This window comes from Schistocerca piceifrons, chromosome 7 (genome assembly GCF_021461385.2).
Source record: "Schistocerca piceifrons isolate TAMUIC-IGC-003096 chromosome 7, iqSchPice1.1, whole genome shotgun sequence".
Taxonomy (NCBI): domain Eukaryota; kingdom Metazoa; phylum Arthropoda; class Insecta; order Orthoptera; family Acrididae; genus Schistocerca; species Schistocerca piceifrons.
This window is the reverse complement of record NC_060144.1, coordinates 350,272,560-350,294,155: the sequence shown is the minus strand read 5'-3', so window position 1 is coordinate 350,294,155 and position 21,596 is coordinate 350,272,560. Positions and strand designations below refer to the sequence as shown.

The 21,596-nt window shown below is 40.9% G+C and overlaps 1 protein-coding gene across 1 annotated transcript in view; it reads right to left on the bottom strand.

Moving 5' to 3' along the window:
* Positions 1-21,596, bottom strand: part of LOC124804998 (cytochrome P450 4C1-like) — a 131,895-nt gene that overhangs the window by 45,978 nt on the left and 64,321 nt on the right. The window contains exons 4-6 of the mRNA XM_047265395.1: positions 18,456-18,641; positions 4,230-4,299; positions 3,252-3,378 (exon numbers count right to left, since the gene is read on the bottom strand). Coding sequence (XP_047121351.1) covers positions 3,252-3,378; positions 4,230-4,299; positions 18,456-18,641 — 383 coding nt within the window. The remainder of the gene's footprint in view (positions 1-3,251; positions 3,379-4,229; positions 4,300-18,455; positions 18,642-21,596) is intronic.

Here is a 21,596-nt window from a genome sequence, read left to right as displayed (position 1 = left end):
TGCCATATATTTCAAAAAATGTCATATTACCACCTTGAGCTGCTCTTAAAATGCTTTATTTATGCAGCCAGTTTCAGTCATCTGAATATCATCAGGTTCACAGATACGTTCACAGCATCATGAAAGGGGGGGGGGGGGGGGAGCAACATGAAATTGTTATCGCCAGGTGATAAAACCATGAACAATACACTGTCACCATACGTAAAATAAATTGTGTCGTTAATACTAATTACAGTTTTAACATGGATGTGTACACTCCTTAGCACAGTTTTTAAAGATTGTCCACATAATTTTTACTACGATATGACGACAGTGTATTGTTCATGGTTTTATCACCTGACGGTAACTATTTTACATTTCGCCTTATATGGTGCTGTGAACACTTTTATGTACCTGATGAAGGTTATACTACTGAAACAGGTTGTATAAATGAAGTATTTTACCAGCAGCTCAAGGCGGTAATATGACATTTTTTCAAATTTTCTCTTTTGTTGGTCCTTGGTAAAATATTTTAACATCAGGCATGAAAAAACACCAGTGTTGCGGGTATTTTTAATCATAAAATAATATAAAACTAAATGTAGCCAGTTTGATCCTGCATCAAAAGTTAAACCACAGCCACATGTATTAAACTGTTTAACGATAAAAGTTTGACATAAAAGGGAAACTCAATTTTTTTTCTAAAATGTTTTACAAGGAGTGCTCTCCACTGTAACAGGTGTAACGGAAGACATGTTGGTATACAACTTCAACGGCTGAATACTGGGCAATTAGTTTCTGCACATGTGAAAAATGTTTTGGCACTGGACAAAATGTTACCGTAGCATCTTACTCAGTGACGTATTAAAAGTAGTTGTCTTAAAATTAACTTAAAAAGACAAACATTAATATTTACATTGTCTGAAAATGAATAGGTAAATGGGAGAAAGATATGAAGACACAACTAATTGGACTTACAACCGCAGGGATATTCTCCTAACCTGTAGATATGCAGACGCCATAACATCTCAGTTCTAGAGAGCGGATATTCTAATCTATAGTTACTTAAAATCGAGATAGAGGTCGGGCCGATTCATCATTGGTCCCCCTCCCCCCCTCCCCCTCCCACCAATTCCCATCAATTTCACCTGCGTCAGTTCTCACTTCTATTGTGGAATGTACTGTTTAAAAATCATGTGCTTAGGTGCTCCTGGCTCCCCTATCAGCTTGGCGACCCAAGAGGAGGCTGTGTCGCTTGGGCCTTAAAACTGGCTCTGTTTACGCCACCGCCAACCTCAACAAAAAATTGCGCTGCATCCGTCGTCGAACACTTTGTGTACACCACTTTGCTTTGTGTTGCTCGTTTCACATTGTTTTCTTTTCTTACACTGAAATGAGCGAAGAGACTAATCCTGGGTCCATGAAGGGGTCAGAGTAGAACCGCCACAACACCAAAAGGGATCGGCGATCTCTACAACGGGTAGGTATGTTTTGCTTTTGCAGGAGCGTGAACACTAACATAATTCGCCAGCAATGCGAGAGGGAGGTGGGGCTTTTTATACTGCTCCGCTCATCTCCCAAGTGGCCTGTAAGTCCTCGTTTGTTTATGCTAGCATACGACTCTCATGTAATTGGTTACAGTGTCCACACACTATATTCGAGTTGCGTAAGGTCTCAGAACTGCTGTGGAGTGAGCGCAGCAGATTCACACATTTATCTCAGCCAATCACTTAACGCGATTTTGCAAACGCCTCTATGGCAACACGTCGCTGCTCTGTGGACGGCTATTGTTTTCAACTGTAGACTCAGTGCTTCCAAGTTGAGAACTTTCTAGAGCACTGCTAGCTATCAGGGATTTCAGGACGAGCCCTCACAGCCATCACAGTAGTGTAATGTCAACTGTGACGATATGAACGTTAGGACAACAAAGCATACAGTCCCCAAACAGAGAAAATATCCGACCTGGCTGGGAATCGAATCCGGCCTCTTCTGTCAGGAAGTGCTCATACGAACCACCTAGTTCATATTCATGGATGGTGTTTTCCCCTTGCTGTCTTTCTTATGTGCTAAGAAAATGTCCAGATGGTTTTAGGTTCTCGTAGCTAGAAGCCTTGCTAGGTTATACTCTCATTTCAAGGGTTTAAATTATCTAAAGAGGATAGGAAAGTACCGCAAGAGAGAAGCTCCCATTTCTCGCTTCGTATTCACGGTGCAAAATTTCTAGATGTACCACATTTCACGTGAGAAAGAACGACATGACTAAGAGACACTTCTCCAGATTCACAGAAAATTGGTATAAACCTATCAAAAGTCCAACCGTGATAACTATTGGAAATTAATCGCAATAGCTTTCTCGGAACGGTTAGAATAAACGTTTTTTCCTACATTCTAAAATTTAAGCAGTATATCACATTAGATTATGCAACTGTTCCAGACGCTCAATCACTACAGGATCTCAGACTAAAGAGTAGCGACTGCTTCGTACTCCTCATACCACGTCGTAGGTTGGCAGTATTAAAGTTGCGTTATAGTCCAGTCACCTGGGCCTAAATATTGTTTTACGAAACCAAAGTTTCTCTTTCTTCTAAAATTAACATCTAAATTGTCTCCAAGTGTGGATATGGCTCTACATCTTCCACCAACGGAGTACTGGGCAGGTACGCTTACAGTAGATCTACTCACGGAGGTCCAGTATAGGCTGTAGTTATCGTATGGGAGCGAAACTTGGCAGATGTGCTAATGAGTTGATGTGGAACCAGTTTACACTGCAAAAAATACCTCCAATTTTGGCCATAAGGATTTTGTTCATCAGGTGCTGCTAACCCATTACGTACGGCAACATTTCTATATGTCTTTCTTGCATTCACGGAGCCAGATTTGCACCTGGTGGCCAAAATTGGAACTAATTTTTTCCATCGTAACGCGTTAGAATATGTACCAAGTTTTTTGTCGTACGATAATTACAGCCCACTCTCGACCTCTGTGAGAAGCTGCCCTTTAATTATAACTACCCGGTGCTGTTGACAAATCGACTGTTTCACGTGCTTCCTACACCCGTAAATTAAACTTTTTTACCAACCCCCAGTTAGCTTAAATGGGAAGATTCTAAAAGTAAAGTGGATCATCTATCATTGTGCAAAATGTTGCGAATGACATTTGACAATCAGTTGGTGATGTTCTATGCAAAACGTGAAACTTACGTGCGTAACTTAATTCTGTGTTATCATTTAGGAACTGTTTTCAGTGGAATAAGTTAGATTTAAATGTATTACCTTTCTCGTAAACTCATGTAGAATGCCAAGTTTCCTGTAGAATTCTTTTCCAGTATTAGACATTCGGAAAATGAAGTCGTTGTGCAGCAACGGGTTAAGAATTCTTTTGATAGTGAGTTCGCCGATGCTGTAAACAATGAAGCAAAGTAAATGATAAGCAATGACTCGTGGCTGCTGCATGACGAGACTGCTGCTGGTGTCAACTACGTTTGGATGGCGAGGGTTTTCAGCAGGTAGTTGAGATGGTAACATTGTGCTTGCATGTGGGAATTAGTGCGATATTTCTGGTACGTGTCTACAAAGAGTCGTTAGAGGTAAAAAACTATCCATTCAGGTTAATATACTAGAAATAGTCTGAGCAAAGGGCTCAAGAGAATGTTTCATCCTTAGTGACAGGCTCAAACTGAATGAGTGTATTCTGATGTCGTGTGTAAATGGCAGCTTTAGTTGCAGAAACTCCTAATATATCACCGACTATTTCGGAAAATGAAGATGACTCAAATAAAGTGTTACGTTTATTGCAATCAACAGAACAGTTTATACATTGGTAGCACTAATTTCTTAACGTTAATTGAGGTCTTTATTAGTGGGTGACATAACATGGGAACAGTTATGGAAGAATAAGAGACACCTCTTTGATGCAATTGGTTGTTACAAATTACCTAACCGTTGTCTGTTTAGAACCCTAAAATGAATTAGTACATAAATGTACACTGTTTTAAGACATAAACCAGAGGTAATTAAAGTAGTTTGCTCGATTATACTGAGAAGAAATTTTGCGAGAAGCTCCAGTTCAACTGGGAAATAGCTTGTTTTTAGCAGGAAATTCTCAGGTGAATCTGCTCTTCATAAAAATATTCGACATAAACAACGTGACTAAAAACAATTAAACAATTATTTTTATCCTCTGATTTCTCCGAACGTTAACACCTGACGCCAATCTCACGTTTGGAAGTATTATAGTCAAGGATTATATACCTGTAAACTGCGTTCACATAAGCAGATTCATCATTGTTTTGTGCGTCGACAGGGGTGCCCATCGCCGTTTCTGTTAACAGTTGAAATAATACATTTTAATCAATGCAAAAATCATTAAAATGGAGACTTCATTCTAGAAATGCAAAATAATATATGATGTATCTTGTCTGTTCATTCGTTAGATATGCATCTATCACTGAAAATAGGTAAACATTAGAGTTTCCCATGATAATAAAACTATGTACAAGGTCATGACTCGAGCCTGCAGCTGGCCTATCCTTGGCAAAGTTTTTATCGAGCTATTCAGGCACGTGCTGAGACACCCCTTCCCCTCACAGTTTCACTTTTGCCAGTATCTCTCTTCCCTTTCGCAATTTCTCAGAAGCTCTCCCGCAATACAGCTGGACTAGCAAACATGGAAATAAAGATACCACAGGGAAATGGCTCGTTCTTGATAGCTATTATTTATAGCAACACATTTCTTTTTTTATGTACTTCATAATCACCAGCAGCTATTGAGTTTGACTGTTGACTTGTCTCGGACCTTGTTAAACGTACAGCTGAAAAGGTTAACATCTTTGCAAGCTACACCACTCTATACCACGAATACCAATCCACGGCAGCTCAATTTCCTTCGTTTCGAGTCATTTAGAGAGCTATGTTACAGAGTAATAATAATTGTTACATTAAATCGTCAGATTTGCGGTTAAAGAAGACTGAATTGATATCAAACGTGAGAGATAGAAATAGATTCATTATACGACTGTTGCAGTCTTATTTTACTACTCTGCCGGTTCGGTCTAGATTGTGGTATGTACAAAGTAAAAGTGTCAACAGTCCAAATATATATAACTCAGGAACCTCAGAATCGCACGTTCACACTGTTTGATAAACTGGAAGTAAGCATGAACAACGAGGATAGATAGCGCCACGTGTTAAGAAAGAAAGAGAAAGATACATCACTAATTGTACTTTCTGTAGTTCTTTAAAACTGAGGGAACTTCACAATATATAAAAGTTAAGTACATATTCATAAAGTAAAATTCCTTAAAATCCTTATATGTATGTACAGAGCACACTGGCACATAGAAACATATTAGGAAACAAATTAAAGACTGAGGAAAAAAATGTTTTACATATCACTTTCCGTGAAAATATGGAACCTTAAAATTACTGTGTTTGTACAGACGAAGAAAGTATTGTTTACAAACTAAATTTTATAACATATTACAATGCAAGATGCACTGCACCTTGCACTTGGTTTATCACTGCACCAATTCAATAAAACACTAAGATGGTCAGTTCACTGAGTCTCCCTCAACTGTGAAATTGTAATCGATAAACCAACGTTCCTGTCTAAAAATGGAGAAATGTATTCCGTCAATAATGGTCTATTGCTTTAGTTTTTATCTATTCACAGAACTGCTATTTCTTTCTGCCACGTAGGTAGAATGCATTACAATAAGCAGTATGTCTTCTCACTGCGAAGTGAAGAAATAACATTTTGGGTATGTGATCCTGCATTCATCATCATTTGCTTGGGCCTTTGTCCGACTTCAACGCGCGGTCGGCCCTGTCACTATGGATTTGGCAATGTCAATGTCAGAGTGTGGCCGGATGCCCTTCCTGTCGCCGTCCTGTACCCGCTGGGATGGAAGTGGTGTACCCAGCTGTCTGCGTCTAGTGTAAGCCATGGAATAGAGTAAATGTTTTCATATGTCTGCAAGTCGTGTAACTAAGGTGGGACGTGGGAACCAGACTGGTACTCACCTAGTGGGATGTGGAAAACCGCCTAAAAGCCACATCCAGTCTGGCTGGCACACTGGCCGTCGTCGTTAATCGGCTGGGCGGATTCGATCTGGGGCTGGCACTCCTACTCGAGTCCAGGAAGAAGCGCATTAGCACTGTCCATTAACCTGGCTGGTTGATCCTACATTGATGAATCGAAACAATATCACGAGCGCCCACCACGAGATGAAGTACCCCCTAGTGGTGTTTGGGTCACGCGACCTGGTGAAAAAAGCGCATAAGCAGAGTGGAGACTAACTGGGAAGAATTATAGCAACTGCACGAGCCGAAAATTGTGTAATCCATTGTAGAAGCCAGTACTACGAAAGGCAGGTCGTTATGGCCAGGCGCCTGGGAGCGAGCATCTTGGAAACAGTGTATCCGGTTGGCCGTTGCGTGAGCATCTATGGAAAGTGGTTGAAGAATGCTGAAACCACGAGTAGGTGGCATGGTGGTACACATCCACAGCTCAAAGCAGAATGTGGACGCTGTGAGTCTCACCCGCTCTGTAAAGCAAGGTCGGCGGCACTCTGTTGCAGACCGAACCACGAAGTACAATGCTTTCTTTTTGCTTCGTGTATACGGAACAGCAACCGATCGTATATCTACCGAAGAAAAACCAGCAAAGAGCCGTATGTTTCCAGAAGTTGCTATTTTGCTTACACAACCAGTTTCGGACTCTCGTTGATACCATCTGCAGGCCCCTGCATATTAAAAACGAGTTACATGTAGTAGGCTATATGTCATGGTATATCGCTAGTTGACATTATAGAAAACGAAGCGTAATAATTAAAGGTCTTAAAACCTACAAAATGCAACATGCAGCGTTAAGGAGAGGGCCTGTTCACATTTAGCTCACGTATTGGTTAGCACTGTAACTAACTGTTTTGACATTACAAAGCTGTAATAGAACTTGCCAAACACTACTGGAAAAATAGACAATATACAACATCGGACACACAGATAAAGAAAGTTTGTCTAGTCCTATATTTTCCATGTCTCATGTAGATGAGAATCATAATAGTTCTTAGGAAAAACTACCCTCACTCAAAAGTTGTGACTTGACATATGAAGTGCACAATAGTGAATACCTATACGATCACATCTTTTTGGCAACATTTCACCAAATCCTGTTACATTACAGGGTGGTTTCGTTCCTCCAGTGATGGGTCTGTCGGTTGGGTGTTCCTATCACTAGTCTAAGGGTACTTTGTTCTACATAAGTACTTTTCATATAACAGCTTGGTGTGACCAACTGGACTTTCGATAGGGGGCGATGGCTTTTACCATTTTGTTTGGGAGTACATGGGCTTGCCGTCACTGGCTGCGCTTCCATTATCATGTTCACTGACGACTCGTATTTACTTATACCATGCTTCATAGCAAATTCATCCTGGTATAATTTTCTCTATGAGTGTGGTATCTAGCTGATTACCTAAGTACTGTAGTTTTTGTTGTGGTCTTCAGTCCAGAGACTGGTTTGATGCAGCTCTCCATGCTACTCTATCCTGTGCAAGCTTCTTCGTCTCCCGGTAACTACTGCAACCTACATCCTTCTGAATCTGTTTAGTGTATTCATCTCTTGGTCTCCCTCTACGATTTTTACCCTCCACGCTGCCCTCCAATACTAAATTGGTGGTCCCTTGATGCCTTAGAATATGCCGCACCAACCGATCCCTTCTCCTAGTAAAGTTGTGCCACAAATTTCTCTTCTCTCCAATTCTATTCAATACCTCCTCATTAGTTATGTGATCTACCCATCTAATCTTCTGTAGCACCACATTTAGAAAGCTTCTATTCTCTTCTTGTCTAAACTAATTATCGTCCACCTTTCACTTCCATACATGGTTACTCTCCATACAAATACTTTCAGAAGACACTTCCTGACACTTAAATCTATACTCGATGTTAACAAATTTCTCTTCTTCGGAAACTCTTTCCTTGCCATTGCCAGTCTATATTTTATATCCTCTCTACTTCGACCATCGTGAGTTATTTTGCTCCCCAGATAGCAAAACTCCTGTACTACTTTAAGTGTCTCATTTCCTAATCCAATTCCCTCAGCATCACCCGACTTAATTCGACTACATTCCATTATCCTCGTTTTGCTTTTGTTGATGTTCATCTTATGCCCTCCTATCAAGACACTGTCCATTCCGTTCAGCTGCTCTTCCAGGTCCTTTGCTGTCTCTGACAGAATTACAATGTCATCGGCGAACCTGAAAGTTTTTATTCCTTCTCCATAGATTTTAATTCCTACTCCGAATTTTTCTTTTGTTTCCTTTACTGCTTGCTCAATATACAGATTGAATAACATCGGGGATAGGCTACAACCCAGTCTCTCCCTTTCCAACCATTGCTACCCTTTCATGCCCATCGACTCTTATAACTGCCATCAGGTTTCTGTACAAATTGTAAATAGCCTTTCGCTCCCTGTATTTTACCCCTGCCACCTTCAGAATATGAAAGAGAGTATTCCAATCAACATTGTCAAAAGCTTTCTCTAAGTCTACAAATGCTAGAAACGTAGGCTTGTCTTTTATTAATCTATTCTAAGATAAGTCGTAGGGTCAGTACTGCCTCACGTGTTCCAACATTTCTACGGAATCCAAACTGATCATCACCAAGGTTGGCTTCGACCAGTTTTTCCATTCGTCTGTAAAGAATTCGTGTTAGTATTTTGCAGCAGTGGCTTATCAAACTGATAGTTCGGTAATTTTCACATCTGTCAACACCTGCTTTCTTTGGGATTGGAATTATTATATTCTTCTTGAAGTCTGAGGGTATTTCGCCTGTTTCATACATCTTGCTCATCAGATGGTAGAGATTCGTCAGAACTGGCTCTCCCAAGGCTGTCAGTAGTTCTAATGGAATGTTGTCTACTCCCGGGACCTTGTTTCGACTTAGTTCTTTCAGTACTCTGTCAAACTCTTCACGTAGTATCATATTTCCCATTTCATCTTCATCTACATCCTCTTCCATTTCCATAATATTGTCCTCAAATACATCACCCTTGTATAGACCCTTTATATACTCCTTCCACCTGTCTGCTTTCCCTTCTTTTCCTGGAACTGGGTTTCCATCTGAGCTCTTGATATTCATACAAGTGGTTCTCTTTTCTATAAAGGTCTCTTTAATTTTCCTGTAGGCAGTATCTATCTTACCCCTTGTGAGATAAGCCTCTACATACATTTGTCCTCTAGCCATCCCTGCTTAGCCAATTTGCACTTCCTGTCGATCTCATTTATGAGACGTTTGTATTCCTTTTTGCCTTCTTCATTTACTGCATTTTTAAATTTTCTCCTTTCATCAATTAAATTCAATATCTCCTCTGTTGCCCAGGGATTTCTATTAGCCCTCGTCTTTTTACCTACCTGATTCTCTGCTGCTTTCACTATTTCATCTCTCAATGCTACCCATTCTTCTACTGTATTTCTTTCTCCCATTCTTGTCAGTCATTGAGTAATGCTCTCCCTGAAGCTCTCTACAATCTCTGGTTCTTTCAATTCATACAGGTGCCATCTTATTCAATTCCCACCTTTTTGCAGTTTCTTCAGTTTTAATCTACAGTTCATAACCAATAGATTGTGGTCAGAGTCAAATGCCCCTGGATATGTCTTACAATTTAAAACCTGGTTCCTAAATCTCTGTCTTACCATTATATAATCTATATGATACCTTCTAGTATCTCCAGGCTTCTTCCATGTATACAACCTTCTTTTACGATTCTTGAACCAAGTGTTAGCTATGATTAAGTTATTCTCTGTGCAAAATTCTACCAGGCGGCTTCCTCTTTCATGTCTTCCCCCCAATCCATATTCACCTACGACGTTTCCTGCTCTTCCTTTTCCTGCTATCGAATTCCAGTCACCCATTACTATTAAATTTTCATCTCCCTTCACTATCTGAATAATTTCTTTTATCTCATGATACGTTTCATCAATCTCTTCGTCATCTGCAGAGCTAGTTGGCATATAAGCTTGTACTTCTGTGTTAACCGTGGGCTTCGTGTCTGTCTTGACTAGAATAATGTGTTCACTATGTTGTTCGTAGTAGCTTACCCGCACTCCTATTATTTTATTTATTATTAAACCTACTCCTGCGTTACCCTATTTGATTTTGTATTTATAACCCTGTAATCACCTGACCAAAAGTCTTATTCATCCTGCCACCGAACTTCACTAATTCCCACTATATCTAACTTTAACCTATCCATTTCCCTTTTTAAATTTTCTAACCTACCTACCCGATTAAGGGATCTGACATTCCACGCTCCGATCCGTAGAACGCCTGTTTTCTTTCTCCTGATATCAGCGTCCTCCTGAGTAGTCCCCGCCCGGAGATCCGAATGGGGGACTATTTTACCTCCAGAATATTTTACCCAAGAGGACGCCATCATCATTTAACCATACAGTAAAACCGCATGCCCTCGGGAAAAATTACAGCTGTAGTTTCCCCCTTGCTTTCAGCCATTCGCAGTATCAGCACAGCAAGGCCGTTTTGGTTATTGTTACAAGGCCAGATCAGTCAGACATCCTGACTGTTGCCCCTGCAACTACTGAAAAGGCTGCTGTCCCTCTTCAGGAACCACACGTTTGTCTGTCTTCTCAACAGATACCCCTCCGTTTTGGTTGCACCTACGGTTCGGCTATCTGTATCGCTGAGGCACGCAAGACTCCCCACCAACGGCGAGGTCCATGGTTCAGTATTATATTATGTAAACCCGCCCAGACACATACTACCGATTTCATTTGGCTATGTTAACCCACTATATTTTATTGTGTTCTTTTACACATATTTGTGTACTTTCTTATTAACCCGAATTCTTATGTCTTAGACCAATATGTTTTCGATATGGTACACCATTCTCTGCCAACTATCTTTTCGTCTTCTATTCTTAGCATGCATGACCCATGTTACTATTGTGGCAGTGTACTGGTTCATCCAGCTGTGACATGCGGAGGGTCTCCTTATTAGGAGTACTTGTACATCTCGTAGATATAGATTTTTCTACAACTCTCCGACTCTCGCGTTATAATACTAAATACCATTGGTATGTCGCACATTCTTACTACTGACCGTCTTTTGGTCATTTGTAAGCTTGTGCAAATGTAAGGTGGGATTTTTCTTATAACAGTGATATCTGTCTGAGATTTAGAATTGTGAACTGGTTGTTGTTACCCTATGGTTTGATTTGTAGTAATCAGTTAGTCTGCATGCCTTTTATGGCCTGGTGCATTTTTATACCAAAATTGACATATTTCCAGCTCCATAAGTGGCGTTTTCAGTGTTTTTTGATTGTACAGTATTTCATGAGTTGGGTTTCGGTTTTGTTTAGTATGTTTGTAACTGTGCGACTTTACTTCGTCATACACCTGATGGGGAATTTTATGATGATGATGATGATCTTACCATATGCTAGAATCTGATTATTAATGATTTTTGATTGATGTCAACCTGATGATAGCTGTGAGTTTTGGGTATGTTACGTGGTAGTGTCGTGGTTAACAAGTTTTACTATTGGCTCGAGACTCCAGGCATATGCGATCTCATGCAACTGCATTGGTTGTTTTATTCACTTTGTTGTCATTATTTAGAAGGCCCTGATTCAGTGTTATTCCATTTCATGATTGGTTAATAGTATAACGTCATTTATCCACTCCTTTTCCAGTTATAAATATTGCCCCTTTTTTCGCCAGTATGTTCCTTAACTAGTTTGCTTATACTTTGTGTTCTTGTTTGTTTTTGCATACTCACCCAGCTTTTAGCGTTGTCTGTCCCCACAGTACCTTTTGAGAAACCGCTTCCTATGTTTTAGTACATATTTGGATGGTTTTGTCTTTCTATAAATAGGTCGACAGTATCATACCTTATATTCTCAAGGGAACACTAGTTACAAAATCAAAGGAGAATTTCAGGGGATTTCCTTTGGTTAATAAGGTATTTGATGTTCTTTACTTGTTCCACCACAGTATTTATCTGCATATTAATTGATGCTTAAGGTACTCTATGCCATATGTTCTAATATTTTAATTTAGTTCAAATGGTCCAAATGGCTCTGAGCTCTATGGGACTTAACATCTGTGGTCATCAGTCCCCTAAAACTTAGAACTACTTAAACCTAACTAACCTAAGGACATCACACACATCCATGCCCGAGGCAGGATGCGGACCGGCGACCGTAGCGGTCACGCGGTTCTAGACTGAAGCGCCTAGAACCGCACGGCCACACCGGCCGGCTTTAATTTAGTATATAACATTATGCCCTCTGGGTATTTGATGAGTATTCCTCACAAGTTCTTTGCTTACCGTTTATCACTTTGTCGCCCGCTGGATTTCGCATATTCCGACAACTAATTCTCATATATCACTAGTGACGACATTACTTGGGCTATAGATATGCGCACTATTGTGTACTTCACACGTCAAATATCGACTCTTAAATTGATTGAGGATAGTTTTTTCTAAGAGCTATAGGATTCTCATCTATATGAGTTGTGGAAATTTGTTTATATGTATGTGAAAGTGAGACTGGTCAAACTTCCTTCGTTTGTGCGTTCGATTTTGTTTATTGTCTATTTTTTTGGTTTTTGTTAAGTTAGGCATGTTCTGTTATATCTCTGCTATGTTAAAATAGCTTAGATGCTGACCAATATGTACACATATTCTGCTTTGTTGTACTTCGTGTGCCCAGGTACTCTTCTTAATGTTGCATGTTACATTTTGTAGATGTTAAGGAATTTTATTCCTACGCTTCATTTTCTTTCATGTCAAGTACTGATATACCTTGACGTATGCTACAGGTACATTCATTTTTAACATGCATAGCGCTGAAGATGGCATTAATGAGATGCCAAAATGGGTCCCTTAAATAAAATATTTTCTGTTTGGTGATTTTTCTTTTGTTAGTTACATACAATGCGGGAGCAGGCACAAGTTGGGTTGGGTTGTTTGGGGGAAGAGACCAAACAGCGAGGTCATCAGTCTCATCGAATTAGGGAAGGATGGGGAAGGACGTCGGCCGTGCCCTTTCAAAGGAACCGTCTGGGTATTTGCCTGGAGGATTTAGGGGAATCACGGGAAACCTAAATCAGGATGGTAGGACGCAGAATTGGACGGTCGTGCTCCCGAATGCGAGTCCAGGGGCACAAGTGTTTCAGAGCATACAGTTCAGCGCATATTGTTGAAGTTGCAGCTCCACAGCAGATGATCACTGTATTTTCCCATATTGACCGAACGGAACTGTGATTTGCAATTGTAGTGGCCACAGGATCGTAGAAATTAGATCTTTGGTCAATGGGAATATGTTGCCTGAAAGGTAAGATCACGTTTCTTGTTATATGAAATCGGTGACTATGTCAAGACACGCCGTCGTTCTGGCAATCAGTTGTCTGATACATGCACCATACCGAGGACACAGACCAGTGGGGGTAGTGTTGTGCTATTGGGGATATTCACCTGTGCTTCCATTGGAGTTATGGTAATAATGGACGAAACCATGACAGCTGTTGGCTACCTCGACATTATTGTGTACCATGTGCATATCTTCACGATTGATGTATTTCCCAAAGCACTGATATCTTCTAGCGGCGTAACTGTGAATGTCACAAAGCCAAAATCTTGGTTATGTGATGCGACGAGCGTCAGAGTGAGCTCACATTCTGTCTTTGGCATCACATTCGGCTGATCTCATCATGATGGAACGTATCTGAGAAGCTACAGGGTGACTGCTCTGCGCCCACAAACCACCAACCCATAACTGCATGACATGTGCTTAGACATATGGTGTCACAGAGCTAATAAACCATACCAAGGACTTGTCGAATTCGTGCCTTGCATATCGCTGCTTTACTGCTCTCCACAGGTGCATTAACAAGCCATTAAGCAGTTGGACATAATGTTTTAACTGATCATTTTATGAATGCTTTTGTTGAACCATTCTCATTCAGGAGCTCAAGGTCTTTTCTAGTAATACAAATAACTTGAACACACCTACCTCATAAAATGAATACTTTTGATGACTGAATTCAGTGTTTCGTTCCTCTTTTAACATTTAAGAACTAAAAGTGAAGTGATTGTCTCTATGATTCATGGAGTTATGGGAGTACAAAACTATGGATTCTGGCCTGATATCAACGAAAATGTAATTTTTTGCTGTGCTAGATGTCACTTGTAACATCGTCTACACTTAGAAATATATGTCTTGTTTGTTTAACAGTCAACCTAAGAATATTCAGTTCACAATGGAGATTGGCAGCCGATCCATAAACTTGACGTAAGTGCACAAACATATAGTTTCAAAATTTATAGAAAAACTATAGTTATAGATGCAGTAATACCTTTTTGTTCACAACACCCACTAACACAGATAATTGTATCTTTCCACTCAAGGGTACACCGTCTCACATCTGCTCCCATGTCCAAAGAAGATTTCAAAGCAGAGTGAGGCATAATAAAATTGATCGCCTCAACTACTGACTAAAGCGCTGTCTTGACTGATGACATATTGCATAAAAAAATGAATATTTTCCTCACAGTGTTTGGAGGAAGTGGAGTACAGTCCCATACCAACGGTGGCTATAACTGAGTGTAACAAGATCACTGAAATCTGCCGGTTACATGGTTTCCTACGGTCTGAGGAATACCACAGCCTACTATTTTCAATAGCAAAGATAAAATCCAATTACTAGCCACCAGTGGGCTATAAAAATTATTTGTCATATTCATGATGTTTTATGTTGGTGAAAACTATTAGTCAATACTAACTGTATATAAGTATTTTGAAATTTTTTTCTGTTATGGAAATGTTGCGAGAGTGGAACTAGGTCACTGTAAGTACATTTTTGGTACAATTTAATGTATCACATCTCTTATTCCACGTCTGCTGTAGCTAAAAATTTTGAAGCTTACGCTTTGTTTCAAGGGTGATAGCGAATTATCTCTCAGTAATTGAATTTATTTTCTGACCCAACAGGTTAGCCGAGAGCGCTAATGCAATGCTTCCTGGATTCGGGTAGGCGCGCCTGCTCTTAATCGAATCTGCCTGGTGGATTAACGGCGAGGGCCGATGTGCCGACTACCCTGGATGTGGTTTTTAGGCCGTTTTCCACATCCCATTATATTAATAACGGGGTGGTCCCTACATCCCGGCTCAGTTACACGACTTGCAGACATTTGAAACACGTTCGCAAAATCTCTTGATTTACACTAGACGCAGACAGCTGGGGTGCACTGATTCCGTCCCGCGGGGTAGAGGGTGGCAGCAGGAAGGGCGTCGGCCATCCCTTCAAATTAACCTTGCCAAATCCGATTGTAACGTCGCCAACCCTGCAAAAACTGCGGAACAAAGGCCTAAGCAAAAGAAGAAGAAGAATTTCATTTATTATCAGGTCATCGGCATAACGTCGTTTAGCACCTGATATTTATCAGATTCCAAAGCGGCGTTAACACAACGGTTTGTTGAAAGGCAGGGTTGACGCTAGCCAGCGTCGCCTGGAGTGTGAGGTGTCACAGTCGGGCAGTGGGGCTTTGTTGTTAGGTGGCGCAGCAGCGGTGCAGCCCGCCGCGCCACAGACAGCGGGCTATTGTGTTATAGCAGGCCAGCCGCCACCATGACAGTTCACCAGCCCACTGCGCTTTGCATTATGCCTGCAGTCCTCAACCCTGTATGTCGTGGGCTACGCTTCGGGGCATCTTCAGTCTGTCGGCAACGTCCTGAGAGTTATGGGCAGACTGACGTCGTGTGCTACATGATTCCTACTACGCATCAGTATGATATTCCACTTTGTAAGAACGGAACGCTTTTAATTCCTTCACTTTCATCTGCGCTGTTTGGAAACTAAGAAGTGTGAGAATGGTTTGATAAGACCGGTAAATTTCCATGAGAGAACCTTCATGGTCGGTAAGCTTAATTATTCCAAGGTTCAACAGTGCACAGCCTGCAGTTCGTTGTTGGCAACAAACTGTATTGGTCAGTGCGTTGACTGTCACTGAAATGGAAAAAACCGACTTTTGTACTGCTATCAAACATTTCCATCTGAGGGCTTGGGCTGTCTCCCGAATTAAAAGAGGATTGGATGAAGTTCACGCGGAATCTGCACCATCACTGAAGACCATTTACTTTCAGATTAATGAAATTGAGTGTTGTGAGACAAGCACTGAAAACGAAGCGCACTCTGGCCGTCCAGTTGTTGGAACCACAATGGTAAACACTGACAAAATCCATGCTGTGGTAATGCAAGACCGCCGAATAAAAATTCGACAGATTACTGAAATTTTAGACAGAACCTGAGCGAGTGCAGAATGTCCTGCATGGAGAACAGGGTGTGAAGAAGCTGTGGGCGAGGTGAGTGCCGCAGTTAACCAGATTCGAGGGAAAGCGCATCTGGCACAACGTTTCAACTCAATGTCTGGTGACGTTTAATCGCAATCCGAAAGACTTTTTGCATCAATCTGTGACTGTTGAGACCAATATTACACACTAGCGTCAAAACGGTAATCAAAATAATGTATAGAGGCTGGTGAAAGTTCACCAAAGAAGGCAAAGATCACTTTGTGTGCTGGTAAGGTGACGCCCACTGTTTTTTTGGGGTCCCGCGGAATAATCCTTATAAATTACTTGGAAAAAGGCGGAACCATAACTGAACCATATAATGCTTCATTGAAGGATCATTTGAAACTTGTGTTTGTTGGAAAGACATCAAAATTGGTACGGAAAAAGTGCTCTTTCATCAAGATAATGCACCATCCCACACGTCAACTATAACAATGGGGAAAGTGCATGAATTTAGCTTTGACTTGGTTCCTCACCCACCTTTTTCTGTCTCAAGATACCATATCTGTATAAGTATCTGCTATGATGAGAAGAGAGTAAACGAGAGCAAGAAGAATTAGGGGATAAATGTACCCTGGACAAATTCTTAATATACGAGTAGAACAAATCAATCTTATGCGCGCCAAAGCACAGGCAACAGGCTGGACCAGCGATATCGGTAAGAAATACATCAATAGTAAACATCACTGTTAAAGTGGAATAAACTTCATTGTTAAAACAAGGATGACTGGATCTAGGTACTATTAAGAAGCGTGTCACATCCGATATCAATGAATGAAGGAAAATGGTATCAACTGTTAGCCTTTGAAAGCAACATTTCTCTACTTAAATTTCAGGTACATAAACATTCATAAGGAGACAAGTTATCATTGGTCAACACTATCAGGTTTTGCAACGAGGCGAGATCTTTCTGTTGACCATTCCTTACCCATGCACCATCGACACCAACGAAGTTATTGCAAAGCAACATGAGAAAAAAATGAAGGAGGGAGTGAGTTTACACGCTACAATGGACTTTTTAGCATTTTGAGCAGCACTTTGTACGCATAACACTGATCTGTGGTATATCATGTCGTACTATGAGTTTTCTGTTCGTCAAAGTAGGTAACAGTCTATGTGACAAAAGCGCATGATGCGTACTGTTCTCTCTGCTGCCCGTCTTTTGTTTTGAATCCATTATCTGTTTTAATGCACGTATTACGATTTACTCACTCCACTATGGCAGAGCAAAAAGGAAAACGTTCACAGAATTTCAACGTTGAGTTCACCATTATGTCTGATCTGAATACTGTAGCAACATTTGTGCTCTGAGAGAGATACTAATAAATGTTTCCATCATTAAAGGGTGAGTATAAAACTCTACATATGAGTTTGAGTACTTATTCTTTTACAGGATGATTACTTCTTTTCCTATCAAGATGAACTTTTGTGGCATGGTAGTATTGGCAGTTAATGGCAAGGATAAATATAGCGCCAGCAGTCTGCGACTCTATTCCCACCAACTACATCGAAATTTTTATCCACGCCTACCAATAGCGGTACAAACAAGCGAGAAGGGCAGTGCACTCCGATACATATCAGCCACTCAAAAGAGAGGACGGTTAACTTCGAGAATAATGTTCTTTAGATTTCACTGTGAATGAACAATTGTTGTGGTCCATATCTGTTGCTGTAAATATCACAGCTCATCCATCGTTCTAAGCATGACTCTAATGGAAAAAATAATGAGAATAACGTACAAAAAATACATTTTTAACGGTCTTACTGTCAGATGAGTATTTTAATTTCTGATTCCTAAGTCAGAGTAAATCCATAACACACCTAACTTCACAAATAACTGTTAGTTGCAACGGTGACTTGTGAAATATCTTTCGGATACTTGTCTCAGTTGTAGATGTAATTGGAAGTAATTTATGTACCATACTGTCGATTAAGAGTTACCTATCACCAAAATGATGTGGTACACTCAGCTCATATTTACACTCACAAATGTGCTTTGTATTAACTACTAAAATAAAGTAATTGTAAGATAAGCAAGTGTGGTGTTATTATAGTGCGGTTCGTTCATTTCAGTTCCCTGTATCTTATTCTCCATGATAACTTACCGCATATGATATCGAGGGTACAGCGTGTGATGTGTGGATAAATGTCGAAGGCTTGCCCATCAGCTTTCGACTTCAGAAGCTTTACCAATACTTCTGCCTTCTCCACGAACACTTCAATGAAATTATCGAGAATGGTAAAGTGGAAGGCGGGCGTAATCATCTTTCGATGTGAATGCCACTTTGTTCCTGGAATATAAGAACTATTACAGCAAATAGACGATACATTATTTGTGTCATAGGGAAGATTATGACTTCCTAAATATCTCAAATATCGTTGAACATGTCACAACAAATTTCAATTAAAGTTCGTAAAGCTGAAGTTTGTAGGCAAAAACAGAAAACACTTATGCTCGAAGAGAAACAAAACAATGCTAGAAAGCACATATGATGATATCAGATATGACAGAACTTTTACGTCCTCTATTATTTGTTAGATATATTCCAATCTGTCATCCGCTACAATTTTTTCTTCTACAGCTCTTTATAGTTACATGACGTTTATTCTCTGATGTCTTAATACATGTCTTAACAGCCGGCCGGAGTGGCCGAGCGGTTCTAGGCACTACAGTATGGAACCGCGCGAACGCTACGGTCGGAGGTTCGAATCCTGCCTCGGGCATGGACGTGTGTGATGTCCTTAGGTTGGCTAGGTTTAAGTAGTTCTAAGTTTTAGGGGACTGATGACCTCAGAAGTAAAGTCCAATAGTGCTCAGAGGCATTTGAATTTGAACATGTCTTAACATTCTGTCCCTTGTACCTGTCAGTGCTTTCCCTGTGTTCCTTACTTCACCGATCCTGCAGAGAACCTCCTCATTCTTTATCTTAACAGTCCACCTATTTTCAGCGTTCTTCCATATCTCAAACGATTCGATTCTCTTCTGCTCCCGTTTGCCCACTGCAGTGAATCAATACCATACAATGATTTTTAATCTGAATACCTCGTTTTTCGTCTTCCACTCTTATTGTTCACTCTCGATAGTCCATATTATATGTCACCCTTCTTTCCTTGTAACTAACTCCCATTTATCCCAGAATTTCGACGACATTGTACCATTTTTCATTGCAGAACGCTTTTTCCAGCTTGACAAACCCTATGAGCCAGTCTCGATTTTTATTAGTTCAACACCCATTATCAAGCTTAACATTATAACTGAACGTCATCTCAAAAATTCTCAGTTTTCTTTTCCATTCTTTGGCACATTTTCCCTATCAGCAGCTTGGTTGCATAAGCTGTTAAGCTGTTAAGGTCATTCTGCGATAGTTCGCGCACTTATTTCCCTTTGCTACTTTCGGAATCGTGTGGATGATATTTTTCCGAAAGTCTGATGGTATATCGCCAGACTCATACACTATGTGATCATCAGTATCCAGACACCCCTAAAAACATACGTTTTTCATATTAGGTGTATTGCGCTGCCATCGACTGCCAGGTATCCCTATCAGCGACCTCAGTAGTCATTAGACATAGTGAGAGAGGAGAATGGGGTGCTCCGCGGAACTCACGGACTTCGAACATGGTCAGGTGATCGGGTGTCACTTCTGTCATACGTCTGTACGCGAGATTTCTACACTCCTAAACATCCATAGGTCTACTGTCTCCGATGTGAGAGTTAAGTGGAAACGTGAAGGGATACGTGCAGCACAAAAGCGTACAGGCCGACCTCGTCTTTTGACTGACGGTTGAAGAGGATCGCAATGTGTAATAGGCAGACATCTATCCAGACCATCACACAGGAATTGCAAAGTGCATCAGGATCCACTGCAAGTACTATGACAGTTCGGAGGGAGTTGAGAAACCTTAGATTTCATGGTCTACCGGCTGCTCATAAGCCACACATCACGCCGGTAAATGCCAACCAACGCCTCGCTTGGTGTAAGGAGCGTAAACATTGGCCGATTAAACAGTGGAAAAACGTTGTGTGGAGTGACGAATCACGGTACACAATGTGGCAATCCGATATCAGCGTGTGCGTATGGCGAATGCCCGGTGAACATCATCTGCCAGCGTGTGTAGTGTCAACAGTAAAATTCGGAGGCAGTGGTGTTATGGTGTGGTTGTTTTGGAACGCCAACATCGTGCCAGGCCTCACCGACCGACATCAATAGCTCTCCTCAGTGCAGCACCCCTTGAAGAATAAGCTGCCTTCCTCAAGAAACCTTCCAGCACCTGATTGAACGCATGCCTGCGAGAGTGGGAACTGTCATCAAGACTAAAGGTGGGCCAACACCATACTGAATTCCAGCATTATCGATGGAGGGCGCCACGAACTTGTTAAGTCACTTTCAGCCAGCTGTCAGGATACTTTTGGTCACATAGTGTACATTCTACAGACCAACGTGAGCAGTCGTTTGTTTGCCACTTCTCCCAATGATTTTAGAAATTCCAATGGAATGTTATCAATCCCTTCTGCCTTATTCGATTTCAAATCCTCCAGAGCTTTTCCAAATTCTGACTTTAATACTGGATCCCTTGTGTCTTTCAAATCAACTCCAATTTCTTCTTCTATCACGTCATCAGACAATTCCTCCGCCTGGTAGATGCTTTCAATGTACTCTTTCCACTTATTCATGATCACCTCTGTGTTTAGCAGTGGAATTCCCATTGCACTCTTAAAGTTATCATACTGCTTTTAACTATACCGAAGGATGCTTTGACTTTCCTATATACTGAGTCAGTTCTCCCGACGACCATTTCTTCATCTATTTCTTCACGTCTGCAGCTGTTTTACCTTGTCTTTCCTGCACTGTCCATTTGTTTCATTCCTAAGGATTATACTATTGTATTCCCGTCTTCCCCTGAATATTTTTGTACTTTCTTTTTTTTCGTCGATGAATTGAAGTATTTCTTCTGCTACCCAGGTTTCTTCGCAGTTACCTTCCTTGTACCTACGTTTGACTGTCCATTAACCGTGGCTGCTATTTACAGAGATTACAGTCCTCTTTAACTGAATGGCCTACTCTCTTAAAATTGCTACCCTCACTCGCCTTTCGTCCACTATCTATTACCTGATGAACCGTGTTAATGCGTAGTCTTACCGAGACGCACGGATAACATCACAGCCCAGCATCCTGTGAGCCACCTATTAGATAACTAACATGTTGACGGAGGTGACAGTAGAACGTTTGGTCTGGTCACCACGT